The following is a 24,099-nucleotide window of genomic DNA, read 5'->3' as shown; positions in this document are numbered from 1 at the left end:
AGAAGACATCACCTTGGAACAAGAAATCACTGAAAACACCTTCAGACCCACTCCCAGCATTCCCTCCCACCTTAAAGCAAGACACGTAGGATTAAACAGAATTGAGACGGGAAATCAGAAGTAAAGAGAGAGAATGCATTTTTTTTTTCTCCCCCCCGACAGATTTAGACTCGCCTCGCTGAAGCTCGTCTCTCACTCGTCCGTCAGGCGAGGCTTCGGTTGCGATAAAACAGTCGAGTTTGTTTGCAGCCCACATGTGAAGCCGGGGTGAAGCGCTCATGAAATATGAAGGCGTTTCTGCTGGAGTTACAGAGCGCCGTGTGTTTTTACTTCTGTATACCTACTGAACTTTTCACTCTCACACCCCAAATCCCCGCGGCGAGCGGGTTTCCACTCAGAAGCCATCATTTATTCACACACAGGTTGACCTCACTTACTCTACAGTGTGAGGCGTGGTTCATCCCTGAACCGCTGACTTTGGGGAAATGTGTCTGTGTGTAGGTGAACAAGATCCTTATCCAAAATTAAATAGAGTCTGTGTGGGTTTATTTATGATAGCAGCTCCAGTCGCTGCAGATGACTTAACACAGTGTTTATGGCCCTGACTCTGGTTCCAGTATACCGGATTAAAGCTGCTGTGGTAGTGTACTGTTCATCGCTGTCACAAGGTCGTGTGTGTGTGTGTGTGTGTGTGACAGTGTGAATGAATGTAATCTTGCAGGGACACTCCTTACTGTGTGGTGTCATTGAAGGGACAGAGGCATTGTTTCCCTAAAGGCTAATTTTGTCTCACTGAGGAGTCAGAGGACGTCAAGCAAATTTATCCAGCACCTCAAATAACCCCAACTAGTCCTTTATATGACTGCATCCAGGGATTAAAAGACCAGTGCAGAATTATTATTTTTTTCATGTTTTAGCCAATTAACTAAATGACATTCCCATCAATTTCTTTTTGTCCTTTACATTATCTTCATTTGGCTAATGCAATGTCACAGAGTTGGGAGAAAATGCGACATCACAATGAACTGAATATGCATCAATTGTAGTTTTTAAGAGGAGAAGAAGTTGCTCAAAATGAAAATCACATTGTGACGTGTTTTCGTGTCATCAGCATGTTTTAAAGTCATTCGCATTGAATCAGGTTTTTCAGATAAACATGATGTCTGGGCTTCACACATGTTGATGTCCATCTCATACCTCATGGAGGAGGTGGCATGTGATATCTGTGGTGTACCTCAGGGATCGCTCCTTTGCCCCATACTATTTTCTTTTTTCCCCTTGTAAATTTTCCATTAATGCAACTATTTCTACCTATTAAGCCAGAAAACGTTCCCCAATTCAACTGAGGAGCCTCTTAGAAATTAAAAAATGGATGAATAAAATGTTTTTTTCAACTAAATACCAACAAAACAGAGTTGTGATGTGTGAGACCAACAAAACATGGACATATGTTCATATCTTCCAGGCTTGATTTCTGTAATGTAGTCTTTTCTGGTCTACAATCATCCTAATCATCATCAGAAGTCTTACCCAGAATGCTGCTGCCACAGTCTTGACAAAAACTAGAAATGATGTGATACCAATTCTGGTCTGTTTACACTGGATGCCAAGTCAGGAAAGAGGTTCTTCTTTTAGTCTTCAAAGGTTTGCATGGATGTTTTGTGCCATCAAATTGAAGATCAGAGAAAATGGAAAGATGAGGAATAAACAGAAAGCAGGCACAGGATGGGGGGAGAGAGAGAAGAGTGTTTTATGTGGTGCACATGGTTTGGCTTGTGAATTGTATGGAACTAATCCGGAGTCAGCGATGACAAGCAGATACTAAACAGAGAGAGATGTCTGACATGAATGATTCAGTGTGGATCTGCCCTCAGCAGACATCCAGCAGAGCCTCTGCTCAGAGACGTGAGTCCACATCCATCAACACGCATCTGTCACTGAGGTCCATGTGACATCACCACTAGGGGGCGCTACAACCAGGTTAGCTGTAAAATATGTTCAGTGTTAACTTGTATTTTGGTGAAATCTTGTGGGTTTAATTGAGCATGAAAAAAAACAACAACAGGTTTTCTAGGTTTTAAATTATTCATAAAATGGTGAAGGTTTGTCCTGGCTGCATGCCACACACTGAATGGATGCATTATTATTGATTTTATTACCCAATAATGAAATTATCGTCAATATATAGAATAAATAATTTATAATAATTACAACTGTGCGCTTTAATAGGAAAAAGAGGTGTAGTAGAACAGGACCAATAAAAGCCATCTGCTGCTGTAATGCTCTGACGTCAATCTGCTGCACCCAGCAGAGCCACCCAAGAGATATTAGCAATATAATTTAAAATGCAGTATGTCATTACTGTTACTCATCATGGCACATCATGTCTAGGTTGCTATTTTCTGATCAAGCATTTTAAAAAAATGCTGTTTGTGTCTGTAAATTCTAGTTGTGGTTCATTTTACCAAACCGATGTGGTTAGGGTTGGGTCTGATCCTGAGAGCTGCTGTCTCTCCCTTCACCTCCCCTCTGGCTGAGGGTGACAAACAGAAGGACTCCATATGGAAAAAGTGGATCCTGGAGGTGTGAGAGAGACGCCTCCTCTCCCTCTCTGAGGACATGAAACATGTTACTCTGCTGGAGAGATGACCGCTCATCATCTGCCAGCCGCTCCCCAGAATGTTAACATTCATTTCCTGCATCTCCTGAGTGAATCGACCAACGTTCAGACGAACGGAGAGGGCAGCCAAGAGCCCTGCAGCTCCGATCTATTCCCTGTCAGCTTCCCACTCCTCTCCTGGAGTTTGATGTCATCCACCTCCTTCTCTACGTCTCATCCTTTACATCCTTCCCCCTCTTTCGCCCTCCCATTTATTTCTTTTCCTCTCATTTCTTATGTGCTGCTGTGAGAGAAGATGCATGATTTATGAAGCTCTATTTTTACCGGTTACTGAGGAGAAAGAAGCAGCGACAAATAGAGGGAATGAAGGGGGTGGGGGGGAGAAGAATAAAGGGGTGGGGGGGAGAGTGCGAAGAGTGAGCCCAAGGGGAAAGAGGACAGTGTGGTGTGAAGGAGACATCCATCACTCCGTGACCCTCGGTTGAAGTGAAGATGGGAAGAAGGTTGGGACAGAATTTTGATGGATTGACCTAAATGGGAGATATACAGAAAGTACATGAGTTGTGGATTGTTCTGTGATAAATTCATTGTCCAATATCTCATATACAGTCAGGTACATTTATACTTGGACACTGACACTAGTTTTTTTTTTTTTTTTTGGAGAAGGAGGAAACCCCGTGTCTGGTGATGTCCAACAGTTCAACACTTCAGAAGTCATTGCCAGCAAAGGGTTTTCATCAAACTATTGCAAGTGAACATTTTCTTTTAATGAAGGAGATTGTGTTTCAAAATGCTTTAGTTTGTCACACTTTAATGCAATCTTTCTGTTTAACCCACTAAAATACAGGGAAAAAAAATTATGCACTTCAGCAGCATTTGAATTGTTTCATTGAAAATGTATTGTGGTACAGTCCGGAACCAAAATTAGAAAAAAATATTGTCTCTGTCCAAATATTTACGGACCTAACTGTACCTGCAAAAAAATCTTTTTATACACAGACTTCCCCTTCTAGCTCATTATTTTTCTGTCTTCACCTTTATGCAAACAGATAAATGACACCTGAACTGTTGCTTCACTGAGGAAATGAGAGCTGATTAAATCTTTGCTGCATTTATTATTAAAAGTCTCATATTATCCTCTTTTTAATCCGTTTCACACAGCTGTCAGACACCCAGCTGCACTGTATCTGAAATGTATTGCACCCCCCCCCAAAAAAAAAATTTTTTTTGATCCGTGGTCCTGAGTTTCAGCTGTTTAAAAGTCACTCACATGTCATTTTATAGCAAGACATCAGATGGATCAATACCTTCATTGAATGGGTGAATAAAATCCTGCTTTTACTAGCAGCTGGGTCTAAATTAAACAAATTTTTTAATCTTTTCATCAAACCTCAGACAAGAAGGAAATTCATCAAAGACTTTCTATTTATCTCTACGTTTTAGTAACTCATCCTCATCCTCTCTCAATCCAAAGATCGATAACTTCCTCGACCGCTTCGTCTCCATCAGTGTCGAAATCCAAATCAGAAAGACTTTTGCAGAACACAAGTATGAATGTTGTGTGGAATCAAGTGTGATGCAGCGTTGTTAAAAGCATTGCTTTAACCTTTGAGCATCAACAGCTAATGCGTCTTTATCTACACCATCCTCATCTACGCAGCTCTACTCATCAGCTCTAGGAGGCCTTTCAGGTTCCATCATTAAGGAAAGCTGCACTAAAAACTTCTTTTCCCAAATATTTTCCGATTTATTGATCTCATTAATATGAAGTCAAGATTTGATAAAAATACACCTTGAGCTGAGTCGATCAATGAGAACTAAAGATCAGACTGAAATCTGTGTTACCTGAATCTCAATGAGCCCGTTTTTATGTTTTAAACAGACTTGATTCATGTATTTAAATAGTTCTGCAGCGCCGCGAGCATTAAAACAATAGGGAACCTTTTAAAAAGCCGATGGAGCCCAAAGATAAATAGCATCGTTATTTTTGAAAAAAATGAGCAGGTTAGGCAGTCATACTTTCACTTTGGGCGTTACTAACTATTCCTTTATAGCTTGAGCCACATGGATAAATTCTCAGATAAATTGCAGCTTTGTTTTTACTTTGCTTTAAATGGGGGTGGTGTTTCTCTCTGATACTGCTGCAGACTAATGTGACCATTCTTAACACTCCATATTATATTCATTTCTGTTTAGAAAGAATTAGAATTTGCTATAACCGTCCTACACTTCTCTAAACAACATTAACATTTAAACACTGTTGTAACATGAAGTTAAAAGATTAATTACTGAAAGAGGTTATAAACTGATGGATACACAAATGAAGTTGAGGTTTTTTTCTTAACTATTGCCAACAGACAAACAAGCAAACTGTGAGTCCAGAACCTTGTCAGAGGTAATACAGTTAAATCTGTCAGATTCCGTCCGACTCCCCAGTCTGGATCCAAATGCCAAATGGTGTGTCTTAATAAAGCAGCGATTCAGGGTATTTTGAGCCCGTCCGCACCACACCACACCACACTGTACGGTGATGTCTCCGGCTGAGCTGTCTGCTTTTGAAAACACCACCATGATATCTGTCTGGTATTACTTTACGTCTGACAAATAGAGATTATCACTTCACTGGGAGGATTTGAAAAGGCTCCAGCTCAAATGGGATGTCGATAATGCCAGCGTTTCTCCAGAAGACAGTTTCTGTGCTATAGTGACAACAATTCAGTGAAGACGAGGAGGAGGAGGAGGAGGAGGAGGAGGAGGAAGAGGAGGGGCTGCGTGCTGACTCATCTCCCCTGAGTCTGGACTCCCCTGGAAGACAAACATTACTCACCAAATACTGTCCAATATGTTGGTACAGCCGCGCGTGGCGCCCTGCCGCCTCTACAACACGGACGGTGTCGTCGTCCCTCCTGGAGCGTCTGATTAAGGCGGAATGGAGTGCCAGCCTAAAGCCGCTTCGCAATAAATTTGTTCGGTTGGAGTTTCCCTTCATGACTTGTTTGCACGAGAACACGGGTCCAGAGAGGCAGGTGTGGAAATGCACGAACACGTGGCGTCTATGTGTGTGTGTGTGTGTGTGTGTGTGTGTAATGCGCACCTCAAAGCCTTTAATTTTCTCCAAAACCGACAGTGCGCCTTTTAATCCAGTGCGCCTTATATATTAAACCAGTTTTAAAATATGCCATTCATTGAAGGTGCGCCTTATAATCCAGTGCACCTTATAGTACAGGAAGCACCGTACTTACCGTCAGCATCTCAGTGAGGCTGGCTGCTCAGTGCAGATAGACGTGTGCAGACACTCACCAGCGTTCACGCTGAGACTGTCGGTAATGTTAGTCCAGCCCTGGGTGATATTAATACTCGCCTAATGAGCCCCTTCCTTGAAGAATCTGAAAAGAAGAAGAAAAAAAATTCAGTGGAAGGAGTGGGATGGGGGGGTATGGTGGTGGTGGTGGTGGTGGTGGGGGGTGCTGAATCAGTCTTTCCCTTGTGCCACAACTTCCCAGCAGCCTCTCAGGAAGGCACAAACAAAAGAGGAGCGCAGCTCCAATCACATTAATCATTGCCTGTGGGAACAGCGGCTCTCGCTGCAGGCGCAGGAAAACCAGTGAATTACAGGAGAGGAGTGTGTGTGTGTGTGTGTGTGTTTGTGTGTGTGTGTGTGTGTGTGTGTGTGTGTGTGTGTGTGTCTCACCTTATCCTTGGATAACAATACTGTATTGATTAACACTGATGATTCTGTCTTACAGCTGATCAGAATTTTCTGTTTGTTAACATTCACGTACTAGTCGATTCTATATGTGTGTGTGTGTGTGTGTGTGTGTGTGTGTGTGTGTGCGTGCGTGTGTGTGTGTGTGTGTGTTATGTAGAAGTGCATCTTTATCATTTTAATGGTTCAGGTGCTTTACATTCAAATTGCTCTGAGTGTGTGTGTGTGTGTCTTCCATTAATGCTGGCATTGTGTGTGTGTGTGTGTGTGTGTGTGTACAGATGCTGCTGCTCTCTGTGCTCACATCAGTATTCAGCAGCAGCGATGCCAGCCTATTCACTTAAAGGGTAGCTGGGCACAATTAGCTGTTAACATGACATGGCAGAATTAAGCCTCAGCCAGCATCCCCGGGGGAAATTAAACCTCCGGAAAATCATTAAACCACAAGCTAAACATTAACAGCCATTTGCATTTTTATTGCACCTGAAAAGAATGTGCCAGCTCCATTATCTCTGAACGACAGAGAGGGACTTCTTATTTATTATTGTTCTGTCGTCCCGCGTGGAAACATTTAGACGGGTACGGAGACGCAAACCAGAGGTCGTATTTTCACGTTTGCATTTTATTTTTTTTCTTCTTTTTTTTTTCGGAGTGTTATGATTACAAATTGGAACAAGGCAGAGACGTCTGGCAGACGATACAATGACCTGTTTGTTATGGAAATCCCTCCCTTCCCCTCTCTCATCCCTCCACCAAAAAAATAAGCATATGATCATTTGTGGGGGCTGAGTAAGGCTGGCGGGTTACCTGCTGACAGGTTCTTACTGTCGGCGCCGTCAGGTGGGAATAAACCAACTGGGAATAATGGGATGCAAGTGGGTGAAGAAGGTTGGGGTGTGGGGGGGTGGGGGGGATCTGCATCCCCTCCATCCATCCATCCATCCTGATATCTCATTCTCCTCCTCATCCTCTGCAGGTCAGCGGGATGTGTGGAAATGGCCCCCAGCGGCGGGCCTCCCGCTCCGTCGGCCCTCCTGGCCCCCAGCCTCCTGCAGCTCGTGGTGCCCAGCCCCACCCCTCATCCTCATCCTCATCCTCAGACTCCGACGAGACTCTGGCTGGACTCCGGAGGTGAGCCAATCAGGAGCCATAATCCAGATTGAGAGCTGGATGCTGAGGCAGCATCGCTGTCCAGAACACGACATGGGGGACGGGGGGGTGGGGGGCAGATAAATATGGAGCCTGACACGGTGGAAAGTTTTTCTCCTGTTTCCCTGTAACACTCCGCTCGAGTGTTTTAACGCTCCTGGAGCAGTAACAGGCTTATAGGAGCGGGGTAATAACGCCCAGTGGGGCAGCTGGCCTCAGCAGCTCAGCGACCAATCCGCTGTCGTTTACCCACAGAGACTCGCCTCGCTTCCGCTCCTTCATCATCCGTTTCTCAGAGGAGTCTCATCCTCGTGCTGAGGAAAGAAGATCGAATCTGACTGCTTTTGAGTCGGATTGTCAGACAGAAAAATGTATTTATTTTATTCAGATTTTATTTAACTTAGTTAAACGGGATAGACCTGGTTAAGATTCAATAAAATATGTTTCACATAAAATCACACACAGGTCAGAAAAAATGACTAAAAACATAAAAACTTGTAGACGTTGATTTTGAAAGTAACAGAAATAGGTTTCTATAAAACTTTAAAGTCAATTTTCGGTCCAAAAAGCAGCTGCATAGTGTATAAAACCCTTTAATCCACGTTGTGGGAACTTTGAAATGGGTAACATATCCACAGCTTTACATGGAGGCTGATCTTCTTGGTTCCGATTGGGTTCTAAATCCGATGTGAATCTGATTCCTGCTGACAGCAGTGTGAACGGTTACACCAGGGTTCCCGTGACGTTCCTCCCACTGGGCGCGCTCACATCAGCGATCCAATCACATGATTCAATCGGATCTTTTTGCTGACACCACAAACAAGACAAGAAATTGTTTCCTGCGTCAGTGTTTCGTTGGGTCGTCACCTGGTACGAGAAATAAATTCACTTTCTTCTACGGTGTGAACACAGCCTGCCTCCATCTCTGTTTGTTTGTTTGTTTCTCTCCCTGCTGTCGTGACTCGGATCAACTGATAATTTTTTCATTTCCCTCATGACTTCAGGGAATTCATCTTCCACCTGAAGGGCTTCAGCTCCTTCTACAGCGGCCTGGGGGAGGCCCTCTGCAGCCGGGAGCCTCCTCCAGCCAACCACTCCCTCTGCTGGAACGGGCAGGAGATGACAGACAGGTAAATCAGCGTCCTGTTTGTAACAGGTCTCCATCAGCGCCTCACCCTGAGGTACACCTACAGACCCGTCCTGTCTCCCTGCGCTCTGATTGGTCCGTTACGCAAACATCCCTTCTCTCATTGTTGAATTCCCAGAGCTCTCCTCCAGGAGAGCGGAGGTGAGCTGAAGGGGACGTTCTCCTGCAGCTGATGAGCTCCACATGAGAGCCTGAGTGTAAATCTTGACTTTGGCTCTATGGGATGTTATTAATGTCAGCCGCGCCGCCGCTCTCTTCTCTCTTAGTTAATTGCCGTTTCGATCGTTTCCTCCTTCATCCTGAGCCTCGGGCGCACCCTGCAGTACCTCATTTGGGTTTTGCGATATTTTACTTCACCCTTGTCTGTTGATTCCACCCATCATAACTTCTCCTTCTTCCGCCCGCACCGTTAGCTGGCCCCAATCTCAATTTGGCTCAGACAGTTAGAGACATTATTCTTTTATTCTTTTCTTTTAAGAGTTTAATCAACGCAGAGACTCGACTCGTGGCAGGTTATTGCTTTTGAGATGTTTCACAAACTGTTGAAAGTTGAAAGAGTCACTCAGAGAGATAAAAAACCCTCCGTCTGTGGAGGAGACAGTGACATGTGACTTGGGGCAATCCTTTCTCTATGTCATCTGCCAAAAAAAAAATCCCCTCTGCTTACATTTCCACTCTGAGATTTGTTGTGGATAGACCTCCATTGTCCTCCCTCTCTAGAGCCAAACATGGCGTTCATTCATTCTCATGCAGATAAATTTAGATTGTGTGTGCAGAGAGGATAAGATGCTGCAGGGTTGGGGTGTACTAAACTTGTGTAGTAATCTTAAGAGCTAATTGCTGTGCTTTTCCTGAGATGTGTTTACCATCCCACCTGGAGCCAGGATTAGACAGCAGCACCTTTCACTGGAATCAAAGGGTGTCACGCCGATTACGGTGATAACAGACGTGACGCTGCGTCAACTCAAAACATTTAATTTCCTTTCCTCTTGGATCTAATGATGGTGTTATCCTGCACACGCTTTAGACATGATAAAAAGATTTTTAGTCAAGTGTGAATATGTGATACAGGGACTGTTTTAAAAGCTAACAGGATGAGAGAATCAGGAAAAGATAATATTAATACGTCTGGATAAAATCCCACTGCAGATATCTCTTTTTGAATCTCACCTTTGTGTATTTATAATCAACAAAATTCACAGTGTCACGTTAAACGATGGTCCGCAAGTGAAGGAGGCTGTATTGTGTGTCCCCGATCTTAACCTAGTCTCTCCAATCCGAAGACATTTCCATTTGAGTTCCTCTTTGCATTAGCTGCTAAATGGTACTGCTTTTTAAATCTGTCATCAGTCGTCATCAAACTGCCATTCTGACCCCCCCCCACCACCACCACCACCTCATCCCTCATGCTGCTATTCAGATCTGGCTTCATTACCGCTTCCAATCTGACATGACCCCATTTATTCTGTTGAGTGAAACAGAACCGGAGGCTTGATGACGGGGGCGGCCGCTTCAGACGGCCGTGGTAGCTGCAGAGACAAATATATGACAGTTATTACTTCATAGAAGAGTCATGTCATGTATATTTTTTAAGATATGTCTTGATCAGGGAATAGTGCTAGTAACATTGCTAGTAAATCGAGCAATCAATTTTATTTTTATAGCCCAAATTCAAACATGAAAGGTAAAGAAAAACTCAATAAGAATTGTCAGAAAAGTAAAGGAAAAGGAGAACCCTCTGGGAGAACCACAGACAGGGTTTGGTAAACATGTGATAGATGATACAAATACAGACACACACTCCTGACAGTCATCAACAACAACGGTGGCTCAACGATGAGATGCATAACATATTTTTACATGTTGTGGGTCAAGATTAGGGCTTCAAGCGAATGTTATCATCCCTGTACCTGTAAATAGCTTCGTCTTCTTTACAAAGTAAACCGCGTTCGATCCACATTTTGCCCCAGTGTTTCCACACCACAGGGCTGAAGGTGTGATCAGACAGTGTGGAAAGTGTCAGACTCCATTATGACGGCCGGGGTGTGTTCTGGTGTGACGGATGGCTCGTTCACACCGGACCTGATAGGAGTAGAGGTGTTAACATTTGGTTCTCTCTGGAGCTAACTGATGTGATCAGCTCTGATGGCAGCAAACAATGGAGGTTCAGATAACAAACGACAAACACAATGCTGTTAAATAATATCTTAATGAAATTACCGGCCTGATATCTAACATGTCTTATCTGTCTCTGCTCCTTATCTCAGCTTCACCCCCCCCCCCATCAGCCCGTCCTCTCTTTTTTCCTGTCCTTAATGGATCACACATCTCCTTCCATTATTAATGTGATAATTAGCAGAGAGGGGTGAGATCATGGCTTATAAGGAGAATAAATACCTGGGAAATGTAATTTGAGCTAAATGAAAAGTCTGACTCAGGGGAGAGGAGACTGATGAATGGAGACGGCAGGTAAAAGGAGTGTGTGCGCGCGTGTGTGTGTGTGTGTGTGTGTGTGGGTGCGTGCGTGCGAATGTGTGTTCTCTCAGGGCCGAGAGCAAAGTATGACCTCACTCTTGGTGCTCTTGTACATTTCTGAAAACCCCATTTATTTAAGCTTAATAGCAGTTTACTGACCGTGGCTGTTACAAGAATAAATAGACAGGTTTTTTATAAAAAATTTATTTTAATTTTAAAAAAATTACTGCTGTTAAAAGAATAGACAGGTTATAATTTACACCTTGGATTCTCCTTTTTTTTTCCACAAATGTAATCATTTTCATGATTTTTTTTGCCACCTTTTAATGTTTGATTCAAACTTTTTAAAATTCTTTTATTTTCTTAAATCTTAAGGATCTTCAGCCAAACTCTGACAATTGAGCCTCCAAGGTCGACATGAATGAGGAAAGTTATTAAACTCTAACAGACCCTGAGAAGTGTTGTTTACTGCTGTCTCACCTCTCAGCTAGAATACAAGAAGAAACGATAAATTACCCCCTCAGGTAGCCTCCAAATGCTCAATTTTCACTTCAAAGTTCTGCACCACAGAAGGGGTGGGGGTGGGGGGTATCAACCCTCCTGCTGGGTCTCTTCACTCCGTCGTCATTGATATTTCTCTCATAGTCAAGTTTTCTACAAAAACCCTGATACCTGACATAAAGCTAGAACAGAAATGTAGAATGTCAGCATTTATAAATCCATTGAACTGCACTTTGCACAAACACAATGTCACTTATGCACATGTTAAAGGTTTAAAACTCATTACTGCTTCAACTTTCAAACCTTCTACTGCCATATAAGAAACTTCTATCGAGGGACGACCCCTGCCCTCCCCAACAGACCCCTTATTCGTCTAAATACACTCGTCTGGTGGAGGAGAGGTTAGTTTCTTTCTCAGATCTCTGACGGGAAAGAACTAATTCCTGGCAAGAGCAGAGAAACACCTGCAGAAACATTAGAGAGTCTCCAGCTCCTCCTCTTAATAACACACCCAGGCGTTAACGGAGCCGTGTTCCCTCAGTTTCACACAGACGTGTGAACACCTGCCTGCAGGCTGGATGAACCTGAATAAACTCTTGACATTAGGCGCAACAGAGGCATGCGTATGCTTATATAAAGTTATGTATCAGCCAATGCATGACTATTAAACTCCTTTAAGGGTCTTTTTATCCTTTTTTTTCCGAATGTAAAATATTTTATGTAGTGCAAACCCTGATGAGACTTGATGCTGAAACATTTAAAACTATTTCTTTTTAACAATACACTCTCCACTGCTTTTATTGCAAATGCAATGAAATCTATAAATGTTGTTGTCTATTCAAAATTGTAATTTCTGTGAAGAAGAACTCTTTCTTTTGCTTAGGATTGATTTACAAATGAACTTTCAAGCTCTGCAGAATCTGTAACTTTAGGTGCTGTCGTTCACCTTATGGACACTAGGTGGCGATACACACCTTGTTTGTGGCTACTGTGATGTGGACAGTTCAGTTTTCCTCTCAGAGCTCACTATGAAATTCAGCTGCACTCTTGTGTGAAGGAGATGAACTGACTCGGTGTTTCTTCCTGTCGTGTCAGATTTCCCGGGCCTGGCTTGAAGCGTTTGCACTCCGGCTCCGAGTCCCGGGGCAACAAGCCTCCAGAGCCAGTCATCAGCCAGATCATAGACAAACTCAAGCACATCAACCAGGTGAGGGGCGTGCACACGCTTCCTTTTTTACCATTTTCAGTAGTTGTTGGGTTAAAACGCTGTCTTTTACTCTACGTGTTAGGATGTGGTGTTTTTATTTCTACCAGTTGTGCCTCCGGGGCCATAACTGGACTTCCAGGCTGCTGCAGGATTCACTCCTGTGGGGGTCAGCACAGGACAAGTCAAATGATGGAATGGAGATCCTTTATTGTGCTTCCAAAGTCATTTCAACACCTTGTTCTTTGAAATATCCATGTATTTCATGTTTAATCTCCCTGATCAGACGTCATAAACCTCGTCTTTAGCCGCTTCTGCTGCCATTGGATTCACCTTTCGGAGCTGGCTTACTGAGTGCATGCGGCCTCTCTAGGTGGATGTATCAGCCCACAGATCTGTGTGTTTCCTTGTTCCTGGTGGTTGCACACGTAGCTGTCAACACGTCGGGCTGCTCTTGACCACCTAGTAGCGTGTGTGTGAGGGTTTGACTACTATAGACCTGTCACAGTGGATTATAATCCTTCTCTCTTGTTTAAACAACCTCGGAGATCCAAGGTGCAACTGTGGACCTTCAACCACTCCCCCCATCTGACAACCGAGACCCCCAAAGAAAAATAGAGAAGGTTGTGATTTTAGATGCTGTCATTCTCTCAATTTACGGTGTGGTGTAGTTTCTTTACCCCAACCCCCCCCAGCTCACTTCATGTGTTCATCCTGGTGCTGACTCAGAACGTTTCGTACACGTTTGAATGATAATTTCAGTTCAGTTCATCTTTTCTCCTTTTTATGAAAGCGTGACATTTCTTGAAGTAATCGATGCGATGACTGAGAATAAAAACGCAACTGAAACAAAGGTCGACGGGGCAAGAAACTCAATCGGCCAGAAGATCAGACGCGTTGAGCCATTTAAACGCCAGATTATCCAGACCAGTTAATGTGGTTGTAAAACCAGGAGTGATATACAGTTTGGGTAATAATACTATTGCTGCTTGATTTTTTCCTTCTTCCACAAACATGCTTAAAATCTGCATGAATGTCTGACTGTGCCTGTTTAGAACTCCTTTTGACCCCTGGATCACATTCCTACACGTCAGCAGTTAACTCGTAGGGTAAGATGTTATTAAACCAATGAAACTACAAAAATAAATCCAAGTTACAATAAACTGAAATCAAGTTCTGATCTGGAGCACAGAAGACACACACACACACACTCACATCCACATACACACACTTTAATGTAATAAAGCTTTCAAAACTCCTTCCTCTGACAGAAACAAACACTTGAACCATGGGAGCTGCTGCAGCGCCGACTGTTTACTGTGTGGATCAGGTTCCTGATTGACTTTTGATGAGATTTTGCAAGAAGATGCAGTTTGTGGAATGGCCAAGTTTATTGTGTTACAGACGTGCAGACAATCCCATGGAAACACGGACGTTAGCCGAGCTCTCCCTTCCTGTGTGTGTGTGTGTGTAACCAGATACCCTGACTTACTGTTCTCATTGGCTGCCATGCTGCTCTAAACACCGTATGGACCTTTATGCGCTGTTTTGATTCTGTTTACACACACATGCTTGATATTTATGTAAATTGACTATACACATGGGGGCTTTTAATCCCATATCTGAAGACCGTACATCGGAGTCAAACATATTTGTGCTTGATCCCCAACTTCCCTTCAGATCTCAACATCAATGGGCTGGATTAAGATCTGACAGAACGCTAACTGCACTTCATTACATATTTCAAGTGCAGTAAAATTGTTTACGACTCACGGCCATTTGTGTACAAATCAGATTACACAAATATTTCTCCACGAGTCATGATCATGCTGGGGGGCACGACAAAGCAGGAATGCCTCACGATACTGTCCATTATAATACAACCAGTCAAGTGTAGGATTTCAAGGTTTTTCTGACTAAGTTTGTGTTGTTTACGCATTGGCGTTCTTGTTGTTTACTATCATGTTTTTTTAAAGTTTTAAACTTAAAAAAATTAGAGTTTGCAGCCATGCTAGCAGCTCTGTGATGTTCTGTCTTTAGGTGAGTGTTGCAAGGAGCTAAATACTGTATTGTCACACTAACCATAATGTTCAGCATTTACCATGCTCACTATATCATTTCAGCACATTCACCTACTCACATTTCCTGGTTAGGAATTAACAGAATATTACAGATTAAACTCGCACTAATTAAACAAAAAGCTGAGGGAATCGATGGTGAAATGTTAGCACCAAAGATTTAAAACAATTTATTTTGAAAGTAATGTGAACGTTTGAAGACTTTTTTTGTGTGTAGTCCTATAATGTTTGAAAGAAGTTCCTCACCTCTTGTCAAGGTTTGACCTGTCAGTCATGTGACTATTTCTGGGCCTGATAACAGACCACTGATAACGTCAGCATGTAAATTGCCAACAGGCTATTTTGAGCTCACTGTTTGGAGTCCTGAGTGCATTTTGTATTATTTGATTATTAAGTGATGAGGAGAGGCCATCAAGAGGGCACAAGCCAGTGTCTTATTGTGCCGGTCCCAAGCCCGGATAAATATAGAGGGTTGCATCAGGAAGGGCATCCAGCGTAAAATTTCTGCCAAATCAAAGATGCGAATCAAACCTATGACTTCCATACCGCATCGGTCGAGGCTCGGGTTAACAACGACCGCCATCGGCGCTGTTGACCTACAGGGAGCCGGTGGAAATTGGATTACTGTTGGTCGAAGAAGGAGAGGAGGAAAGTGTTCGCGCGAAGAAAGAGAAGAGGAGCACCAAGAGTATAGGACTGAGAGTAGGGACATTGAATGTTGGAACTATGACAGGAAAAGGTAGAGAGTTGGTTGACATGATGCAGAGGAGGAAGGTAGACATACTGTGTGTCCAGGAGACCAGGTGGAAAGGTAGCAAGGCTAGAAGTTTAGGAGCAGGGTTCAAGTTGTTCTATCATGGTGTAGATGGAAAGAGAAATGGAGTAGGAGTTATCTTGAAGGATGAGTTTGTTAGGAATGTCCTGGAGGTAAAAAGAGTGTGAGATAGAGTGATGAGTCTGAAGCTAGAAATAGAAGGTGTGATGTTCAATGTTGTTAGTGGGTATGCTCCACAGGTAGGATGTGAGCTGGAGGAGAAGGAGAAATTCTGGCTGGACTTTGATGAAGTGATGCAGAGCATACCTAGAAGTAAGAGAGTTTTCATTGGTGCAGACTTCAATGGACATGTTGGTGCAGGAAACAGAAGTGATGAGGAGGTGATGGGCAGGTTTGGTATCCAGGAGAGGAACGCAGAAGGACAGATGGTAGTTGACTTTGCAAAAAGGATGGAAATGGCTATAGTGAATACTTTCTTCCAGAAGAGGCAGGAACATAGGGTGACCTATAAGAGTGGAGGTAGGAGCACATAGGTAGACTACATCTTGTGTAGACGATGTAATCTGAAGGAGATCAGTGACTGTAAAGTAGTGGTAGGTGAGAGTGTAGCAAAACAGCATAGGATGGTGGTGTGCAGGATGACTCTGGTGGTGAGGAAGATGAAGAGGACAAAAACAGAGCAGAAGACGAAATGGTGGAAGCTGAAAAAGGAAGAGTGTTGCATGACTTTTAGGAAGGAGTTAAGACAGGCTCTGGGTGGTCAGGAGGTGCTTCCAGATGACTGGACAACTACAGCTAATGTGATCAGGGAGACAGGTAGGAGAGTACTTGGTGTGTCATCTGGAAGGAAAGTAGATAAGGAGACTTGGTGGTGGAATGAGGAGGTACAGGAGTGTATACAGAGAAAGAGGTTAGCTAAGAGGAAGTGGGACACTGAGAGGACTGAGGAGAGTAGACAGGAGTACAGGGAGATGCAGCGTAAGGTGAAGGTAGAGGTAGCAAAGGCCAAACAAGAAGCTAATGATGACTTGTATGCTAGGTTGGATAGTAAGGAGGGAGAGACTGATCTATACAGGTTGGCAAGACAGAGAGACAGAGATGGGAAGGACGTACAGCAGGTTAGGGTGATTAAGGATAGGGATGGAAGTCTATTGACAGGTGCCAGTAGTGTGATGGGAAGATGGAAAGAGTACTTTGAAGAGTTCATGAACGTGGAAAATGAGAGAGAACAAAGACTAGAAGAGGTGACTGTTGTGGACCAGGATGTAGCAAATATTAGTCAGGATGAAGTGAGGAGGGCATTGAAGAGGATGAAGAGTGGAAAGGCAGTCGGTCCTGATGATATACCTGTAGAGGTTTGGAAGTGTCTAGGAGAGGTGGCAGTAGAGTTTCTGACTGGGTTGTTCAACAGGATCTTAGATAGTGAGAAGATGCCTGAGGAATGGAGGAGAAGTGTGCTGGTGCCCATTTTTAAGAACAAGGGAGATGTGCAGAGTTGTGGCAACTACAGAGGAATAAAGCTGATGAGCCATACAATGAAGTTATGGGAAAGAGTAGTGGAAGCTAGACTAAGGGCAGAAGTGAACATTTGTGAGCAGCAGTATGGTTTCATGCCAAAAAAGAGTACTACAGATGCAGTATTTGCTTTGAGGATGTTGATAGAGAAGCACAGAGAAGGCCAGAGGGAGCTGCATTGTGTTTTTGTAGATCTGGAGAAAGCTAATGACAGGGTGCCCAGAGAGGAACTGTGGTATTGTATGAGGAAGTCTGGAGTGGCAGAGAAGTATGTTAGAGCAGTGCAGGACATGTATGAGGACTGTAAGACAGTGGTGAGGTGTGCTGTAGGTGTGACAGAGGAGTTCAAGGTGGAGGTGGGACTGCATCAGGGATCAGCTCTGAGCCCCTTCTTGTTCGCTATGGTGATGGACAGGCGGACAGATGAGGTTAGACAGGAATCTCCATGGACTATGATGTTTGCAGATGACATTGTGATCTGCAGGGAACAGGTGGAGGAGAAGCTAGAGAGGTGGAGGTTTGTCCAGGAAAGGAGAGGAATGAAGGTTAGCCGCAGTAAGACAGAGTACATGTGTGTGAATGAGAGGGACCCAAGTGGAAGAGTGAGGTTACAGGGAGAAGAGATCAAGAAGGTGGAGGATTTTAAGTACTTAGGGTCAACAGTCCAGAGCAATGGAGAGTGTGGAAAAGAGGTGAAGAAGCGTGTACAGGCAGGGTGGAACGGGTGGAGGAAAGTGTCAGGTGTGATGTGTGATAGAAGAGTTTCAGCTAAAATGAAAGGAAAGGTGTACAAAACTGTGGTGAGACCAGCGATGTTGTTTGGTCTAGAGACAGTGTCACTGAGGAAAAGACAGGAGACAGAGCTGGAGGTAGCAGAGATGAAGATGCTGAGGTTCTCTCTGGGAGTGACCAGGAAGGATAGGATCAGGAATGAGGACATCAGAGGGACAGCACATGTTAGAGGTTTTGGAGATAAAGTCAGAGAGACCGGACTGAGATGGTTTGGACATGTCCAGAGGAGAGATAGTGAATATATTGGTAGAAGGATACTGAGTTTTGAACTGCCAGGCAGGAGGCCTAGAGGAAAACCAAAGAGGAGGGTTATGGATGTAGTGAAAGAGGACATGAAGGTAGTTGGTGTGAGAGAAGAGGATGCAGAAAACAGGGTTAGATGGAGGCAACTGATTTGCTGTGGTGACCCCTGAAGGGAAAAGCCGAAAGGAAAAGAAGAAGAAGTGATGAGGAGAGGCTATGAGAAGCAGTTTGACTAGATCTGTCTCTGTTAAACACACCAACCCATCACTGTCATCCATCGCTGTCCACCACCATCAAAACACCCAAGAACATGGTGTTATTCTGAAATTACAGCGCCAACTACTGGGCTGGCATGGAAACTATATTGTTTTCTGTGGGGGTTTTTTTGGTTCTACATGTGCAATCATTACTTTCATGTTTTTAATATGCAAAAAAACATTTTTTTTTTCATATTTAACAAAACTGAAACGTGATAAAACTGGTAATAAAGTCGGAGGATAATCAGATGTGTTGTGATTCATCCTGTTGGATGAAGGAATCTGCAGTGCAGTTCCTCTGACAATGGGGGCCGTTCACTCATCATCTCATCCCACATAGAATTATTAGGATTAATCATCTGGTAACCATACGTTACTGTGCCTCATCCCCTCTAATAAATTTGAGAATACGCTGTGGATCAATGGGAATGTTGGCACGCTTTCAGGACACCATGAATCTCTGAACAACTTGTTTTATAATCCAGCTAAATCTTTATTGACACGATATTTCACGGGCCTTGCTGCTCAGAGCCGGCGCGTTGTAAACAGCCTCTGAAGGCACCGGAGGAAAGTGATGTTTAGTTAAAAGCACTTTTACAAGGTCTCCACCTCCCTGCCCGTTGAAAGACCACCAGCTCTGGATGCTGCACGGCGAAAAGCAAAATGGACTAATCAAGCATCTGATGTGAGCGAGCACGCCACAACTCACAGATAATTACTTTCATCTGCCCTATTTATAGTCCGACTGCATGAGCGCAGGCCAAAAATTAGATAGAGGTTTAATGTTCCTGGATGTAAACCAGGAGAGCGCCGCGCTGCTGAGTCGGTACGTCATGTTTGTGTGTGTGTGTTAGAGCGCCGCATCCAGAAGAATGTGTACATTATACAGCTTCATATGCATTCAGGACACGGGCCGCTCACATTCAGGCTTCACAAGTCCTACCAGGCCTCCTTTATCTCGCACATATTTTCCATTTGAATGGCGGTTATTCTCCGTTTGGCTCAAACACTGCCCCACTTTCACACCATGGGTTCTGTCCTGTCACACCGCACGTACGGCTACGACATAGCAGCTACTTTTTGCCACCGGTGAGGAGAACACGGGACCCCTCTGAGGAATATGTCCCCCCCCCACCCCGCCCCTGACATCTCATTCCTCTCCTACTAAGTGCTCCACGACAGTGTCCCCCGTGAAACGTGTCATTTCTCACGTTGTCAGTGTTGATCAGAGTTTCGGTCGATACGGCGACGGTCTGGCAGGGGGACTCTTGCCTTTGTGCCTCTGTGAGGCTAAACTAAACACCCGAGGGGAAAAAAAAAAAAATCTCAGAGCCGGTCGCCTCGGCTTAAAAAGCAAACCTTTTCTCACGCCTAAAGCAGCTGATGTCATTACTGAGACGCAGCCAAGTTTAAAGTGAACTGCGTATTATAAATGGATGAAGAGAAATGGCTTTCCCCTTTGGTTATTGCTTCTTGACTTGGAATCTTTAAACATTTGGGACCGTGTGGAGCCGTGGACTTTTTTGTGCATGCTTGTGCCGTGTCGCCCATTCCTGCGTGAGGTCCAGTCTGCGTGTAAAAGCTGATAAAGACACACAGGCTGCATCTTTTCTTCAGCTGTGACATCAAGCTGGCAGGTTTCTGTGTTGCCTCACTGTTCTCTTAATGAGAATGTCCCTGTCAGCATAATAGTGTGTAGAACTTTCATTGTGTGGATGCCGACTGAGTGAGCTCCCTTGTGGAGAGACATATCTGGGAGTCAGCGCTATTAGATCAGAACATATTTTGGTGATGTGTTTCTTGATCTGCTGGAGATGAGTTTGTTTTCCAGAACATCTGTTAAACTTCCCAGCCTATCGGGTTTCTCCTCCGAACAGCTAATCTCACAGGAGACGGTTGAGCTGGTGGCAAAATAGAGCAATTATATGATTGGTCTTTGATTACAGAGCGTTTCCCGCTCATTTGTCGGATGCGTTTTGGCATTTGAAGGGTCAGACCTCCTGGGATTCTTCTGACGAGCCTCTTTCTCGGTTTTTATCACACAATATATGGGATGGCACGGATATGAATCGAACATTTTTATTAATCCCTTTCGGCAAAAATGCCGTAATTTTTATCGCTAACTGTTAAAATTGCTCGGTCAGTCTCAGGAAACAAACATCTCCGTCATCCACGTCTCGGCCTCTCGTTCAGCGCTTTAGGTTTTACTTCTCCCACCTCTCCCTGTTTGTCCACTTCCTCTCCATCTCTCCAGCTGTGCTGAGTTGTGTGTGACAGACTCCAGCGCCGTCGCCCTTCCCTCCTCCAGCCCCTCATCCATCCACCCCCTTTCTCCTAAAGCCCTCCGCCCCCCCGTTCCCCCCTCCTCCAAGCTTCCCCGTCTAATTGAAGCCAGAACCTGGGAAAATCCTGCAGGTATGACAGAAATCTAGGCTGGAAAATAAACCAGATCTTGAGCGCCACAAATTCCATCACGCAGTCTCACTTCCTCCCGGCCTGGGCAGTGTGCGTTCGACACCTTATGCATGCTTCGTGCAGAATACACTCTTTAATTTATAACTCACACACACACACATACACACACACTTGAGCAAAGACAGTTTTATCTGTGTGCACTTGCAGCCATTAATCCTGCACACACGGGAATATGGCTGCGGATACACTTCCAGCTCATAGACAGTGACATATAAGCAGTTATAAAATAAATCTACACTTCAAAAAGTCCTTGAGAAGTGTGAATAAATGCAGCGCCGTTTGTTCGACTGTTGCAGGGAGAGATCAAATGGAAGCGTTGTGGCGTCGTGCGGTGGCCTTTTCCTGCGGGGTGTGCTTACGATCAGACTGATACACACCGCGGGCGTCAGACCGGGCCTGCTGTTTGGTAAACTTACACTCGCTAACCTGACCATTATGCTCGCTGCAGTCAAAGGGGGCTGCCTTCCGTTTGATGTTATTTACTGAAGGTTTTTGAAGCTTTATTTAATATACCCCCTCGAGGCTTTTGTCCTCTCACCTTCCCGGTTTTTATGTGTGTGAAGTACGAGCGCTCTGGGAAGCGGAGGAGGAAGGAGGGCTGTTACGCTGCTATATTTGTGAGTGGGATAAGGCATGAGGGTGCTTTAAATGAAGTGTGACACCTGGTGTAAAACTCTGAGGACCTGCGGGGCGTTTTGTAGTGGGGGGGGGGGTCGGGTCCCTGTTAGTGCATTACACATGCATGTTACCCCTTAAGCCCAGGGTTTCTGGGTTTATAGTAAATTTAGGATCTGAGGAGTTATGGTTCCTTAACTTTTGGAATCCAACTCACAGATAACCTACACACACACACACACACACACACACACACACACACACACACACACACACACACACACACACACACACACACACACACACACACACCCCTCTCCCACTGTGGCTCTCTCCCCTGCTGGCTGGGAGGTCAGACAGAGCATTTGTGGGCCCTTTCCTCCCAATTAGTCTGCCTGCTAATGAGGCCCAACCATCCCCTCTCCCACTACCACCATTTACTGCTCACCTCCATACCTCCACGTCCCCCCCCCATTCCAGCTTTCCCTGCCTCCTCCTCCCACCATCAGCCCTGAGGCCAAAACCAGCGTCGCCACTCTCTACCCACTCCACCCCTTTGCTCCCACACTACTACCATCACTGTGGGTATAATTATCATGCAGCCGGCCTATAAAAGCCCTGCTGCACAAGCCAGGCGGCCGGCTGTGGGGGCCCACGCGCACAGGTAGACGGTGTTCATGGAACAGCTTCTGCTCTGATCCTCACATCCTGGACTTGTTGTCACTGGGCAACAGTCACATGTTGCCGTGCAACAGGATCCCTCTAAAGAGGTCAGGGATCACACTTCCTGTTTCCTGTCTCTGCTGGGTCATCAGAAGGTCTCCCTGTGAGGGTCAGGGACCTCTTCTGTTCCTCCTCTGGCTTTTTGTTGAGGCAGTGATGCTCTGGGAGCCACAGCGGATTGGAGGGTTCTCTCTGGAGCTGTCAATGTGTTAGCGCTCGCTGACTCGATCACCCCCTCCACTGCCTCCAGGCCTTCTCATCTCACTACAAACCCCTACCTTGACAGTTTGTGGTAGGTCTTCTCTTCTACTAAACGTCTCCCTCATTAACTGACATTAACTCTCATTAATCCCTTTTTTGCTGGTAGCAATCTGAACTGTTTTCTGCTCGCTGTCAGCAGAACGGCCTCCAGGAGCGACCACAGGCCGCCCCGCCCCGTCCCGCCCTGTGCCGTCCTCTGAACCGACTCAGGGTGCCGGTGTGATCATGGAACATACAGTGACCGTTTGAGGGTTTCTTAGCCACACATGACTCTGGGAACCATGGCGATAACGTGAAAAGCAGAAGAGCTGCAGACAAAAAGAGATTGTCTAAAGGGAGTAATCTGATTAGCAAGCAGTGGCCTGTGCAGGAATGAGGCTTTTTAAACTATCACATCCCATGCAAACAGTTAGGCATTTCACATAATTCAAGATTTTCATTTATTTTTCCTCAGGAAAAAAAAAAAAAAGATTGAGATTGTTGTCATACCAGGCATACTGAGATTTAACCCTGTGTGTTCCCATTCTGGTTTGTTTCATTCTTCCTCAAGTTAAACTAATTTATTTAATCTGCTATCGGAGATGTGCGTAGAAGGTTTCATCAGGTCTCCACTGGGAACCAACGGAGTCTAAACATGTATTTAATCCAATATAAGGAAATCTGGATAGACTGAGATGGGCTCAGTCACCGAGACGGAAACGACACACACCCAGTTTAACACGGGACGGGGGGACACTTTTTTTTTCTCTCTCTCTCTCTGCGTGTTCTGTTAGAAATGGAATTAACATCAGGAAATTAATCTTGTCTGCGTTGACTGTCTGGGCCCCTTTTGGGTGACTCAGTCCACATCCAGATAGAGGGCAAAGAAAAAAACAAAGGAATGAGAGAGCAAAGTCCCCCTCCACTACGTCTCAGATTCAATAAAAGTTGAGTAATGAGTTGCTAAGAGCGGGTGGGACTGCAGGGCAGGCTTTGTCGTCCAAAATATCGCTCCGACTTTTCAGCGTGGCTAAATGCTCGCCATGCGTTGTGAAAAGTGCGTCCTGTCATTCGTCTGCCTGACTGTCTTTCTCCCACGGTTGTGTCTCAGTCGTTCCCACTGTCCCACATCGAGGGGATGAAGTTTAAGGAGAGTTTATTTTCCTCGCTCATCTGCTCTGACGTTACTAAACTGTATTCCGTTTGAGTTACTGACTCATAAAGCGTACGGAGGCTTACATCAACTGAAGTTGAACACCAGTTTGTGCTGAAAACTCATCAAGACGGGCCCCTAAACATATTTAAAATATAGGCTCCGCTCTGTACATACTGTACAGTGTGTTTTTGGTTTCTGCAGGAACTCTGAGTTTAAAGGAGGCTAGAAGCCCTCATTCAAATCAAATCAGGCGTAGCAGACAGCGGCTATGTGGGAGAACACAGCTGGGAGATTATCATTGTACGGCTCGCAAGCCCCGCCTGGATAATAACACAACAAATAATAACAAGAAACATAATAGTCATAACAGAAACTGTGATTTGGGAAACATCTGAATGGTTGTGTCTATTTCAGCCTGTTTGACAGGA

General features: G+C 44.6%; 1 protein-coding gene across 2 annotated transcripts in view; it reads left to right on the top strand.

Moving 5' to 3' along the window:
* gpc3 (glypican 3) overlaps window positions 1-24,099 on the top strand; it is a 96,286-nt gene that overhangs the window by 53,254 nt on the left and 18,933 nt on the right. For both annotated transcript variants that reach the window (XM_068325625.1, XM_068325626.1), the window contains exons 4-6: window positions 7,303-7,457; window positions 8,480-8,605; window positions 12,694-12,805. In XM_068325625.1, the coding sequence (XP_068181726.1) occupies window positions 7,303-7,457; window positions 8,480-8,605; window positions 12,694-12,805 (393 nt within the window). The remainder of the gene's footprint in view (window positions 1-7,302; window positions 7,458-8,479; window positions 8,606-12,693; window positions 12,806-24,099) is intronic.

The sequence above is a fragment of the Antennarius striatus genome, chromosome 10 (genome assembly GCF_040054535.1).
Source record: "Antennarius striatus isolate MH-2024 chromosome 10, ASM4005453v1, whole genome shotgun sequence".
Classification (NCBI taxonomy): Eukaryota; Metazoa; Chordata; class Actinopteri; order Lophiiformes; family Antennariidae; genus Antennarius; species Antennarius striatus.
The sequence above is the reverse complement of the archived record's forward strand: the minus strand, read 5'-3'. Positions and strand labels throughout refer to the sequence as shown.